This window comes from Tympanuchus pallidicinctus, unplaced genomic scaffold (assembly GCF_026119805.1).
Source record: "Tympanuchus pallidicinctus isolate F22 unplaced genomic scaffold, pur_lepc_1.0 scaffold31, whole genome shotgun sequence".
NCBI classification, from domain to species: domain Eukaryota; kingdom Metazoa; phylum Chordata; class Aves; order Galliformes; family Phasianidae; genus Tympanuchus; species Tympanuchus pallidicinctus.
This window is the reverse complement of record NW_026294749.1, coordinates 8,179,411-8,193,225: the sequence shown is the minus strand read 5'-3', so window position 1 is coordinate 8,193,225 and position 13,815 is coordinate 8,179,411. Positions and strand designations below refer to the sequence as shown.

At 45.4% G+C, this 13,815-nt stretch overlaps 1 protein-coding gene across 1 annotated transcript in view; it reads left to right on the top strand.

The window, feature by feature from the left end:
* Positions 1-13,102, top strand: part of GMPR (guanosine monophosphate reductase) — a 38,254-nt gene extending 25,152 nt beyond the window's left edge. Inside the window, exons 8-9 of the mRNA XM_052697827.1 lie at positions 2,729-2,888; positions 9,362-13,102. Coding sequence (XP_052553787.1) covers positions 2,729-2,888; positions 9,362-9,542 — 341 coding nt within the window. The 3' untranslated portion in view covers positions 9,543-13,102. The remainder of the gene's footprint in view (positions 1-2,728; positions 2,889-9,361) is intronic.
* Positions 13,103-13,815: the final 713 nt, after the last annotated feature.

The following is a 13,815-nucleotide window of genomic DNA, read 5'->3' as shown; positions in this document are numbered from 1 at the left end:
ACAGCAGGCTGAGTGGTGCTGTTGACACACAGGACCTTGACAGGTTAGGGAATTGGGCCCATGCAAACGTCATGAAATTCAACAAGGCCAAGTGCAAGGTCCTGCACCTGGGTTGGGGTAATCCTACCAACCCAGGCTGAATGGCAAATGAATTCAGATTGGCCTTGTGGAGAAGGACTTGGAAGTGTTGGTTGATGAGAAACTCAACATGAGCCAGCAGTGTGTGCTTCCAGCCCAGAAAGCCAACCCTATCCTGTGCTGTATCAAAAGAAGCCTGGCCAGCAGGGTGAGGGAGTTGATTGTCCCCCTCTGTCCTACTCTTGTGAGGCCCCACCTACAGTATTGCATTCAGCTCTGGGGCCCCAACATAAAAGGACGTGGAGGTGTTGAAGCACGTCCAGAATAAGGCCACAAGGATGGTTAGAGAGCTGGAACACCTCTCCTGTGAAGATAAAGGCTGAGGGAGTTGGGGTTGTCCACCTTGGAGAAGACTCTGAGGAGACCTCATTGGGCCCTTCCCTTACCAAAAGGGGCAACAAGAGAGCTGAGCAGGGACTCTTTGTCAGGGAGTACAGTGACAGGACAAGAGGTGATGGTTTTAAGTTAAAAGAGGGTAGATTTTTATTAGATATTTGGAAGAAATTCTTCACTATGAGGGTGATGAGGCTGCCTGGAGAAGCTATGGATGATCTATGGAGACATTCAGGGCCAGGTTGGACGGAGCTCTGGGCAACCTGTTCTGGTGGAAGATGTCCCTTCATATGGCAGCAGTGCAGAACTAGATGGTCTTTAAGGTCCCTTACAAACCAAATCGTTCTATGATTCTATGAAATAGGGATCAGAGGGTGCTATTGGCAGAGTCTCGTGCTCTTTGGCAGGCTTTTGATTTGTTTAAAACCCTTTTTGAAAGGACCTTTACTCTAAATCCTTTCCCCCTTCATCATGTTGTTATCTTCCGTTCTTGAAGGAGACATCAACTAGATTTCCCAGAGTACTTTTTTTTGCAAAGGTGGAACAGGAGTGTGTCAGGTAGCAGCAGGAGCTCCCTGCCCGTAATTGACAATTATCTTAAAGGATAAGCATTCCCATTGTTTTTGGTGAGTTAATAGTAGGATCAGGTGTGAGTCAAACTGAGGCTTTAAAACTTGGCCATCTGCAACAAGAGAACTCAGGAAGCTGGCACGATAGGATGCCGAAACGTGTGCCTGCCTATAAACTTTGCTTGTGATATGCTTAGCACTTTGGCACAAGCCTCATTTTTAATATCTCTTTACTAGGGACATATTGTTCCTTTCAAACAACAACCAGGCAAAAGGAGATGAGGTCAGCAGAGCAGCTGGTTGCTGTGCTCACAGCCATTGTTGATAGGTCTGCTCTTTAGTGAAAGGGAGGTGGGAGGGAACTGGCTTATATAAACTGAAGCACACTCCGCAGTTCTCATTTATTCTAAGATCAAAATACTCCCAAATTCAGGTTTATGTACTGAGCTTTTAAACAGATGGCAGAAGCTGAGTAGATTTGATAATCATCTCGCTTACTTTTCAGATTTGGATTGTGGCATATCAGACCAAATCCTAAGTTCCAGACTTACCTAGCCTAGGATCTCCCTAGTGTCTCTGGACATGTTTGTGACTGGGTGGGGCTAATTCAGGCTCAACTGCTTTCTAGGAAGTGAGGATTATATCCCTGTTCTTTTGCAAATTCTAGGAAGAAGCTGAGCAGAGAGGAGGTCTGTTCTGCAACATGCATATGGATGAAGCAGAGAGTTTCATGGATAGGTCACCACAGCCTCATAAAAGAGTTAAAGCCAAACTTCTCCAAACAAGACAAAATGTCATAGGAGTAGCTGCTGGTGGAATAGTTCCAGTACAGCTGGAAATATTGGAAATTGCAATCACAGTCTTGGAAAACTAACAGTAATTCTGAAAATGCTCATTTTACTCTCAGGGGACTGATTTCATGATTTGCAAAGCCTGGGAAGATGCGCAGACTGAGCAGGTGTGATTGGGTATTCAGTGTTGTCACTCAGCACTTGAATAATTGTATTATTTAGGAGTTGTAGCTACCAGCAAGCCTATTCTGTGCTGCATGCCAGGTGTTACACAACCTAACAGGAAACAAATGCAGACCCATCTTGATCCCCACCCTGTGCTGCACTGGACAAGTAGAGCTGATGGCTTGAAAAAGTCCATCATTTCATTACAAAATGTGAGTGTTTCATGTCAGTGTTGGGAGTAGGACATTCATGGGTATGCCTTCCTCGACGATACATTCCCATTCACAGCCTTTATGCTTCAAAGGCTTTCAAGCAGGAGCTGTCCTCTTCTTTGTATAGCACAGAGAGGAACAGGTTCCACCCTGTTATTAGGGCTTCTGAGTACTGCAGTCAATATAGTAGCTGCTAAGGAGATGTGCTCAGATACTTCTGTGAGCTAAGGGATTAAAACAATTTGAAGATAAAGAGTGTGGGGTGGAGTGGAATAATCTTACACCTTTGGCCCCATAAAGGAAATGATTCTTTCCATTTAAAATATCAGAGAAGTAGAATTCAGTGTTTCAACTCTTCAGTAAAGCATTTCTTCTAGTTTACTACATGTATTACAAAGAAGACCGTTTGTACCCATCTGTGTAAGACTGTCAGTTGTTTTTGGATACTACTGTGTTCTTGCTTTGTCTTTCACCCTCTCTCCATTCCCTTCTTACTTACATATCACTCTGCTGATCACAGGAGCCGGTGCTGATTTTGTCATGCTTGGAGGGATGTTTGCAGGCCACGATCAGTGTGCTGGAGAGATTATAGAAAAGAATGGCAAGAAGGTGAAACTCTTCTATGGGATGAGCTCTGATACAGCCATGAAGAAGCATGCAGGAGGTGTTGCTGAATACAGGTAAGAATTTCTCTAGCAATTGCAAATACGTAACTTTTGAAAGTGAATTCTGCAAAAGCCATGTGTTGCAAACAGGTCTGTGTTTCTGTTCCTGTTCAGGAATCCATTAGCAACGCAGCATCTGATCTCTGGGAGGGATGACATCAAAGAGGAGACAGGGAGAAGGAGCTGGGGGTGGCTAGCTGAGAGCAACCCTTTTCACTCAGTTGCAGCCAGTTCAGTGTACTTTCAAACTGGGGAAGCCATTCATCACTGTTGTGACCTTTGGGTCTCTCAAGATGTGTGTGAATTACATGTGGGCACATTGCACACCAAGCTGTGGTTTCTGGCTCTCTCCTTAACCAGATTGTGTGTCCTGTTGGTGTATGGATTCCCAGCTGGCCCATATGCTTCTTTCTGCTTGCAAAAAGTGGGTGCCTGGTGAATCAGTGAAGCTCAGCTGGGATTAGCCCCAGTTTGGTGCTGTGTAACAGCTATAACAGTACCAAGAGCCCAAGCCCATCAAAGCCCTCCCAGTCACAGGCTGTAGCCACTGTACTCACAGCTGGCTTTGTAGCCCATTATCCGTTTCCAAAAATCATACAGCTTGTGGGAGCTTGGATTGTCAGATAAAATGCTCAGAGAGAATCCTTGGGGAAGGGAAGGCAGACAGGCTTTGCAAAGGAATCTTGTCCATTGCTACTTTACTCCTGAAGCTGCTGAGAATTTTTACTTTCTGAAAAAGCAGGTGACTCCAGAAAACTTCCTCATATGTTTTCCCTTAATGGCAGGTATTGCCACTGCCTGAGACAACATCGTTGTTGCATACTGTGTTAGAGAGTCTTGCATACTGTCTTACATGATGTGCTGACTGATTGAAGGTGTCACTTTGAAATCTCCTCCACTGGTGTAGATTTAGACTCTGGTCCTATCTGATAGAGTGCTGTTAATTAGGATCTCAAAGCCAGTGATTTTTCCTACTGTTCCAGGCATCTAAGATGGATGAGTCTTATTGGCCCTGTCTGCTACACAACTCTCCTGGCATACTTTTTTCCCTGTTGTGTTCATCTGCTACCAGGGCAAGAGTTGCAACACCGTAAAGGTGACAGTGCGGAATGAAAAGCAGATTGATATTGACAAAACAAAACAGAATTCATGCTTTGACACGAATGTGGGGTTGGAGCTTGATGATCCTTGAGGTCCCTTCCAACCCAAGCCATTCTATGATTCTCTGATTCTATTTGCATGACAAAGGAGGCACGTATCAGACATAGCACCAGCTAGAGAGCGTATCTGATCTCACCTTCCATCTCCCACCCCAACATTAGCTCGTGTAGTTTGTCTTACACTTGTCAAGAGTTGAAATGCACCATAAAAATGTGCAGCAGTACATCCAGAACTTTACAAAATGGTAGGATGAAGCATGAAGCCTCAGCTGTTAACTGTAAGGAGATGTTCTCATCTTGTTGATGCTGCAGCCACAAAGTGAAGCTGGCTATCCATACCAGCCTTAGTCTTGGTCTTGCGTGGCCCAACCCAGCATGATGAATGTCACTGTAGATTAAAAATATCAACTATTTTTATAGTTATCCAGTACAGCAAATGCACTGGGCGTGGATGGGATGATCAGAAATACAGCTAGGGTTTTCTTTCAATTACTTTTGTAGAAAAACTTACTGAAAGTTGAATTGCTTACTAGTTTAGGTCATGGCAAACTTGAAGCAAAAGGGTTCTAACTCAGCATTTTAAATGCTGGATACCTCAAACCTATCAAGTCAGTGGGACTTCTTTATGCAGGTTTTAAAAGCCCAGCTATAAATCCCTATCAGTGACCCAAATAAGTTGTTTTGTCTTCAGAAGAACCTAAGCACTCAATGTTTTATTCAAGCAGTGCAGAACTCGTCGTGCACAGCCCCCTGCAGAATCAGACTGCTTGTCGCTGAACTTCAACTTCTGAATATTACACATTCTGGCTGGAGAACCTGAACCTCCAGTAAACAGAGAAATTAAAATTGATGGGTAAGGTGAGGTAGCTGTAGTGAGAATAAAGTCATGTGCGTAATTGTTTTGTAATGACTGTGTCAGGTTTAGCACATTCAATTTGAGTGAATTCTTTGGACCTTGTTTCATTACCTGTCAGCCATTTAGTTATTGGTTTATTTTTACATTTTTACCTCCTTTCACAAGGCATGGATCAGAGCTGGGAATTTCTGAAAGGCACACCTATTAAGATTCTTTTTTTAGGGAGAGAGAAAATAAGGCAAGTAAGGATGGAGACCAGGGTATTGTTCAGTTAGAGCCAATTTGCTTTTGTTAACCCTTCTAAGATCTTGTGTGAACACTGCAGCCCTGCTGTGGTCACTCAGCAATTCACAGCTGCTACTGAGCTAGCTTTGGCAGTTAAACTAACTAGGGGTGGAATTTGGGCCACAGAGACAGAATAGCATCAGTATCTGGCTGCTACTTTCTTTTTGGCTGCTACCATCTGTATCTCAAATGACAGCCTGAAAGACCTGCCCCCCAGTTGCTGCCATCTCTTAAATGCTCCACTTGTGAGGCTGCCTTCTGCCAGGGCAGTCTGACCCCTTTGCCGTGGTCCATGTTTTGCCAGACTGACAGAACACCATCACTCCATCACACCCTTCCTGCCAGGATCCCCATCTGTGGTGCTCATCCATCCATGCCTGCAGCAATCTTGTGCTGACTGGGAGTGAGGGCACGTACCACAGATGAGACCCATGCAAAATGTCTAAAGGAAGTTGTTCTCCCTTTCTGTTTGCTGTTCAGTGGCAAGAGACACAGAGTCTGCCAGAAGTGTCTGGGCACATCCATTCCCAGCTGCTGGGAGACCCAATTGCTCCTTCTTCACCTTTCTTTTTTGAGAAAGGGTTTGTTTCAGTCATAGCTCCAAGAGAAGTGTCAGAGCTGCAGATCCCTCAGCAGCTCCTGCTGACATGCTTATGGAGCCCTCTGCCAAGTGTTCCAGGTCCTGTGGCACACCTCGCAATCCATGTGCATGGGCAGTCCATGCTGAGACAAAAAGTCTCAACTAGGGAAACTTTTACTTAGTTTGACTAATTGCCAACAAACACAAAATTCTAATCAGTGATTTGGGTAATTAAGCCAACACCTAAGTCTGTCCTTTTGGGACCCCTTTGACATGGAACACCTCCCTCCAAGTGTGCACCTCCAGCTGTGTATCTTCTCAGATGCATCCAGGCACATCTTCTAGAGGCTGCTGGCTCTTCTTAAAGGCACTTGAGCAGAGATGTGGTGTGCTCCCCCAGCTCCATTATGAACGCGTTCAGCATCATCACAATCTTAATATACATCAGTTTTAAACTCCACTCTTCCTCTGTTAGCACCAGAAAGCAGAAATTAATACTGTAACAGTGCACTTTGTAAAATATCACTGTCCTGGGAATCATGTTACAGGAGTTGGTGTCGGTTTGGTTCTGTATCCATCAGACTTCACACCTCTGGCCAGGCTACAGACGTGAATATTGCAGCAACATAGACATACACTTAGTAAAATTCCAGCCACTCTCCAGGTGGCAGGATTTGTTAGCAAAGTCTGAACTGTTGCCTGTTATAAACTCCACAGCTTGCCCCAACAAGACTAGAGATTAGGGTTAACAGTAACACAGCCCAAACAACAAGCTTCACCCTTCATCCCTGTGGATGAGACTAGAGGTTGATGTAACAATCTCAGTACCTATTCACTACAAATGTCATGGTTTGCTGCTGCAAAACACGTAACTCAGCCACAACAGTTTGAAGAGATATCTTTTACAAAGCCCATGGCCAGATTATCAGTGTTAACACCATTACGATCTGAATGCTTCCCTTGAGTATTAGGTCCTGTTCCTTCAAAACAAATTGCTAAGAACATAACAGCAATTCAAGTTATTCACTGTGCTTTAGCGTAGAAGCAAACAATTAAGATCATACAAGCTAACATTGACACCAGTGTTGAAGGTACCGGTAGGGTCATGAGACCAATAGCTGTAGAGCATCATCTAGCTCTGTAATTGGAGTGGTAAGTGTAATTAGGGCATCATGGTAAGATGATGCACCAATGAGCTTAGGTCTCTTGGCCCTTGCTCTACAGGCATAACATTTACTGAGCATAGGTTTGCACTGTCCTCAAGACCACAGATTTCTGTCCCAATTCCATCTTATAGTCCTTTTTCTTCAGAAGCATATGGAAGTCACATGTAGAGTGGGAGACTTTTCAGCCCTTCTTGACACTTTTTTTTCCCTCAAGACTGAGCATAAAATTGGACTCTCAGCATTTTCCTTAGGGCTGATCTCACATGTGTCTTCTCTAGGTTACCTCTTGATATTCTGACTGTGTTTCAGCTGATACCAGAGCACTAGAAACACTGCCAAGCTATGGCAGCTTCTGGGTTGTGGTTTTAGCAGTCACCACTTCGATAATCGTTTGATCTCCAAAGCCAGAATGGGCATCTCTCAGTGATTTTGCTCTGAAAAAAGGACCACCAAGTGCTCATAGTCCTCAGAGTAACGCTCCTGTTACTGCAGGTCTGTTTAACCACTGTGACTGAGGCTGCCTCTAAGTACTTCATTTTCCAGACAGCTCTCTGCTTAGCAAGCCCTGCAACTAATGCTTCACACAACACCCATGCCTGAATTAACTGGGTGCTTATGCTTGAACTGATTCTTGCATCAATTCATTGGCACTCATGCATGCACTGAATGGGCTGTCATGTATGAGTGCAGAAAAACCTGCATTTTTTTGTCCCATCTAGCAGTAGGGCTCTTTCAGATGGCAAGATCTAGTAAATAAAATACACACTGTTTTCCTCAAGTCCCCAGCCTGCAGTCACAGTGGTTTCATGGAAAACTCCCAGGAGGCTGAGCTGAAGCTCAAGCCTCTGGCTGGAGGACATAGGCATGGTCAAAAAACAAGTTGCAAAACTGTAGCAAGGCCACTTTTATGTCCTTTTGTGGGCTGAGCCTTCTCATGCTGCTGGCACTAGGGCTAAAAATAAAAGCTGGTCAACTCCTGCAGCAGAGTCCCAACACACCACTGAGCCCCAGTGCAGTCTGCTAGGTAGCAGCAGTACATACGTTTTCCACTGGCCACTTATTACAGTGTTTATTTAAGAGTTTCTTGCAAGAAAGAGTCAATTACTCATCAGATGCAAGGAGATTAATCATGGTTCCTTATTCACATGGCATATTAACACTTCTCCTTTATTGTCTCCCTAGGGCTTTGACCTCACATTTAAACTAACAGAATGAAATATAGCCAGGCTCACACTCAAGTACCTCTACATAGCTGCTGGTGCTGTTAATGATTTGCAAATGGAGCCTCCAAACAGGCATGCCCTTTCTTTCAAGCACTATCCCCAAGACAGCTTGTTTAAGGGAAAAGTAAATAAAGCCACATTTACAAGAATGACAGATCCTAGCCATCATTTCAAACTCTCTTGTAGGAGAGAAGAGCAGCAATCCCCTCTTCCCCTCCGCATTTCAAACTCTAATAATACTGAAGTGCCATCCAAAAAGCATTTAAAGCTGAGTCCTCAGCTGTCAATCCTCTATCTCTATCTGCATGACATACAGAAATCTCAGCCGTTTCTGAGGAAGGAAACACAAGGATAAGGATTTCAGTCCAAAGTAAAGTTTGCCAGCTGTTGTCAGCCATTAGACTCCTTCCCAAGGCTGCCTTCTCCAACTCAGACAGTTTGGTGCAGCACAAGCTTGGTCTAAAGATCAGCTTGTGATGGGGGAACTCCACTGCAGGAGGAATTGCTGTGCGTGGGAAAGCTGAGGGGGAAGAGATGAAAGTTATTTGCTTGGAATCTCTTATCTTCAGATGTGCTCTTGGGGACAGTGCAAACCTGTGTTGGCATGTGCCCATACTTGATAGCGTTCACAGTGCTTTTGTTCTTTGCTATCCTTTTTGTCTGCCTCTGAGATGTGCTAGCTCACTTCTTTGCTTCTGGGGTCAGCTGTGCTGCAGCTTTCTGTAACAGGTTTCCCACTATATCTGTGTTGGGCCTGGGGAACCGGGCCAGTAGGAGGCAGCCAGAACATTTCTGTGTCTGATCAATGGCGTGGGAGAGAGCCCTGCAGAGTTCTGCTGCCCAGAACCTGCTGAGACTCAGCTCCCACGTTTTCACACGGGGCCTAAGCCTAGCTGTTCCTTTAAAGCTTGACACTGCCAAGGTCAAATTTGTCTTTCAGTATTCTGGAAGCTTCACTTGGAGATAGTGCATGATGGAGCGGAGGGAGGGCAGATCTGTAAGGACCGATAAGGGATATTGAAACATACTCAAGATGTGTCCTCTTCTGGTTCATAGTATTGGTGACTGGAGTTGAAACATTTCAGTGCTTGAGAGCATCAAGGAACAACAAGCAATAAAGCTGAGGGAATAACAGTGAACTGTACCACACGTTGCTTCAGTAAACACACTGTTTGTTTTGCCTCTACCCATAAATGCAGTAACCAATCTCTTCTCCAGGGCTTCAGAGGGCAGAACTGTGGAGGTACCGTACAAAGGAGATGTGGAACTCACCATCCTGGACATCCTTGGAGGGCTGCGCTCCACCTGCACCTACGTGGGAGCTGCCAAACTCAAGGAACTGAGCAGGAGAACAACATTCATCCGGGTCACCCAGCAGCACAGCCAGGTCTTCTCATAGCCCAGGACGGGGGGACTGGAGAGAGATGGGAGGAGAAGAGCAGGAAAGGTTGCTGGTCTGTTTTGATTTCTCCTCCACATTGCGTTAGTGGCAAACTCCTCTCTCTATGAACGGCAGTCTCATAGCCTTTGGTGGCTTGGATTTGGAAGGGGAAGGCTGTACTGTTAACACAGTGCCATTGGTTCAAAATGCAATAGCCTCATCTTTTACTGTGCCTGATTTATTTTTTAATCAACATTTCTTCGTCTGTTCTTTCTCCTCTGATAAATAGTCGCTGAAACCTCAGTTAGCAAGGAATTGGCTTGTACAGACATGGCTGTTGCACCTGCACACATAAGCATATTCCCTCTGTTAAGACTGACCTGTCAGCTACCATTGCTTCTGACAGTGCACTCTCCAGAGAAAAAGCTACAAGGAATTGAGTGGAGAAATCAAAAATCAAATTGTCTTCACCTTTCCTCTGGCAGAATGTTGGATGCTTGTGGCAAGGCTGCCAGCCTGCAGGATGTCAGAGGTGGGTGAGGCTTGGCTACCGTTGGCTTCTTGCTGTGATGATAAAAATGCCAGATCTCTTTCACTCTCTGTTCACAGGGCCATTTTTACTGCCATTTTTACTGAACCCTCTCCATGGACCAGCCTCTGCAGAGAAGCTGGCACTGAGTGTAGCAACCCCATGCTGTCTTGCCTGCCCCTGTCTGTGGAGATCATTCAGGAGAGAACATCTCAGAGCTTGCCTGCTTTACGTGCATGCAGTAATTGTGTTGTGTGGGTTGCTGCTTTCCCCTGTGCTCTGTGATCAGATTTTTAAGACATAGAAACTCAGCAACAGTAAACTCACCGAGGGGAGGTTTCTCCACAGCCCTCCCTGCTCCCATTTAAGTTTTCTGCACTCATGTCCGTTTAGCAGAGATGTGAAAATGTTGTGCATGCATTGCCTGTGGCCAGGTGAACGAGGTCCAATGGAGGAATCAAATTCACTCTTAGCTACTTGGTACCACTCCTTTGCAATCCTTGACAATGTGAAAAGCAAAAAGGAGCTTTCAGCAGAGGTGCCTGATTGCAGGACACTGGTAGGCCAAGACTGAATTAAAGCATTTGTTCTAAAGGCAGTAATGAATGTTTAAGGCTCTGGATAACACTTTATGGCCCACTAATTAATTGATAAATCACAGTGAAATTTCTTTGGACATACACATTGCATCCACATGAATGCCACAGTAGCTTGTTACGATAAATGATGTAAAAGTGAACAGCAATGAATTAATAATGCTTGGCCACTTACTTTGAAGTGCTGCTGAGATCATAATGCAGCTGTTGTTACCTCAGTACTTCAGAGCCTTACTTTTCCCTCCTGCAAGTATCTGTGGAAAGAGGCAGGCTTCCTTTGAAAAGCAAATGAGTGATCTGTAGGAAGAGGAATAGCAAAGAGAATCTCCAGAATTTGGCTCATTTGAGGGACTTCTCAAAAAGCCGTGCACGAGTATTGGTACCACTGGCCATTGTGAGAGCATATCTAGGCCACAAACTGATGCCCAGTGAGTTTTAAGTCTGTTGTGCACATTAGGAAAGGCTCAGTAGGTCTTCTAAAAGGTCTATTTTAAACGTCTTCCATTAAACATGTAGGACTAACTCTTAATTGTGATATGACCCTTTCATTTATTTTGGAGATGAATAAGGGCCTTCGTGTGAGCACAGGTTACACCCATGCTGAGTTTGAGAACCATCTTTCCTGCTGGATCTCGTACAGGAATCTGAATGTAGAAGAGATGCAGACCCTATGGTAAAGGGTTTGATCTCTGCTCCCTCAAGCCTGACGGCGTCCTGTTTAAAAGATGCCCAATTTCTTTATCACAGATCCTGCTCTTACTCTCACTAAGCCTGGAGTACAGGCAGCGTTACTCTCTGTGCATCAGTACAACTGTAGGAGGTCACCATTCCTTTATGTACATGATGTGAAGTGTAGGGTGTAAAGGCAAATGAACACCCCTGTGAGGAGCAGGATTAGACCACGTCAGGCTGCAGGCCTGCCCACAGATGTGTCTCTGCACTCGTGCCTTCATACGTGGGACATGCAGCAGTGTGCTGGTCTCATGCCTACACTCACTATTGCTTTTCTACTTTTTTTTAGCTACATTTCTAAATGAAAGTTGAGAAATACATAGACACAAAGGATATATATTTGTAAACATTTTTCTAAAAAGATCAGAGCACTGAACAGAGCAGCTTTGTGACATCTCTGTCAAACAGTTTCTTTTTCCAAAGGACCAGTGCTGGGGTAATGGGGGGCTGCTCCCTGGGCAGGCTGTGTGCTTAGCACAGCCACATGCACCTTTCTCTGACCAGTGCCCATAGGAAAAGGTGAGAGTAGATTGGTATTAAGAGGTGTTCCCAGTTCTCCAGTAACACTGACAGTATGAGTGAGGACTGGTAAAGCATGGACTTAAGGTATTTGGTTTTCTGAATAGCAGCTGTTGCCATCATTTTGAGAAGCAGTTCCTGTTCATTTTCTCCTGTCTCCAGAGAGAGCAGGAGGGAGGATCAGCTGCAGAAAAGCTGAACCTGTGGCATGGCTGTATCTCCCCCAGAAGTACATATTACAAAGTATATATTGCTTTTGTTCAGAGGCTGTGCTCCCCCAAATCAGCCCACCCTGCATATGGAACGAAGACAAGGTGGAGCCCTCATTTAGCACCCAGCCCTGTGCCTCCTCATTTGCCCTTGTATTCTCGCAGCCCCAGGTACTGTGCCCTGCACAAACCCACAGCTACTTTGGCAAGGAACTGGGCTGTGCTGTGCCTGGTGGGATGGTCCAGGCCGAGACCACAAAATGCCATGTGCCATTTGCAGATCTACCTCACCTGCACATTTTACCTGGTTTTCTGTTACTTGTTGCCCTTCTGTGGAACATCTGTACCATTTTTTAAGTGCTTACTGTTGGGTGATTCTGCTTGACCTGGTCTTCTTTAACCCTGCCACATCAGCCCCATGCTGTCTCCCCACTAGAGGAACATGGGAGATGAGCAGCACTGTAGGCCAAGTCACACCTGCTTTCCCCAGCCAGAGAATTGCTAAGCTGAGCACACACGAGCAGTGCTGAGGTGTGGCTCCACTGGCTCCACAGTGATTGAATTGGGTACACCAAAATTTGTAAACAGAGATGAAAAAGGCCACGTTACACTATTCAGACAAGGCTGGCAGTATTCTGCCAGATGCAGAGCAAGCCACGTGGGCTCTTGTTTCTGAAAGAAATGAGTGCGTGCGCTCAGTAGGCACTTGGCTCCCTCTTGGGCCATGCTCTTCTGTGCATCTTCTCTCCTCAGGACGTGGAGTTGAATGTAGGATGTGGGGGACCCTGCAAGTGTGAGGAGTTGGGCAGGAGGAGCCTCTGCTTACTTTTGGAGGAGCGTTTCTCATGCAAGTGTGACTGCATCTTCCTTTCTGCCAGTCAATTGCCAGGCAGAAGGGACTGTGGGAGAGCAAGAACCAGGGCAGCAATTAGCCAGACCTCAGTGTGCTGGGATGGGATTTTTCAGACCTGGTCACTTTGAGAGTCAAAGCCTTTTCTGAACCAAGCACTCCCTTTGCTTCATTTGGGGTCTTTCAGATGCCCTCTCTAGCATTGACTCTTTGTGTACTGTTGTTGAAGTTCTCACACGTAAATAAATAGTCTAGAACTCTTCGGTGTTGCCTGCGGCAGCTGTAAAAAGCTTCTATGTGATCAGCCACGCAGAGTTGCTCGGCCTTAGCCATTTCCCCGGCCCACGCCGCACTGCTGAGATGCTGATGGCACATCTGCCCTCCCTGCAGCCAGGCCGTGCCCGCGATGCCTGCAGCGCCAGGGGCACAGTCAAGTACCGCCTCTGGAAACTGTCGTGGCAGGTTTTGTTATGCAATAAAGAGCTTCACTCCGAAAGTCTGAGACGGTTTTATGCCGTGCGCGGTGCATTCCTGGTGGGGGGAGAGGAAACGGGGCAGAGGGCTTTCAGAGGAGTGCGATGCCACATTCAGCTGCTGCTCATAAAGACGAAGCACGCGTTTGCAATTGGCACTGTTATTTTATTAGTACGAGTATACTGAAACAATAAACTTGTACTGGTATACAGACAATTTATTTAAAACAATTTTGTTCAAATTTTGAATCAAACATTGTTTTATTATAATAATGAAATAATTTCTACCTAGAAAACCTGCAAGCACCATCAAAGAAAGGGACCATAAAATTCAATAAACAGACGCGAGTGTATCCTACAAATAGACACACCACCATTAGAAA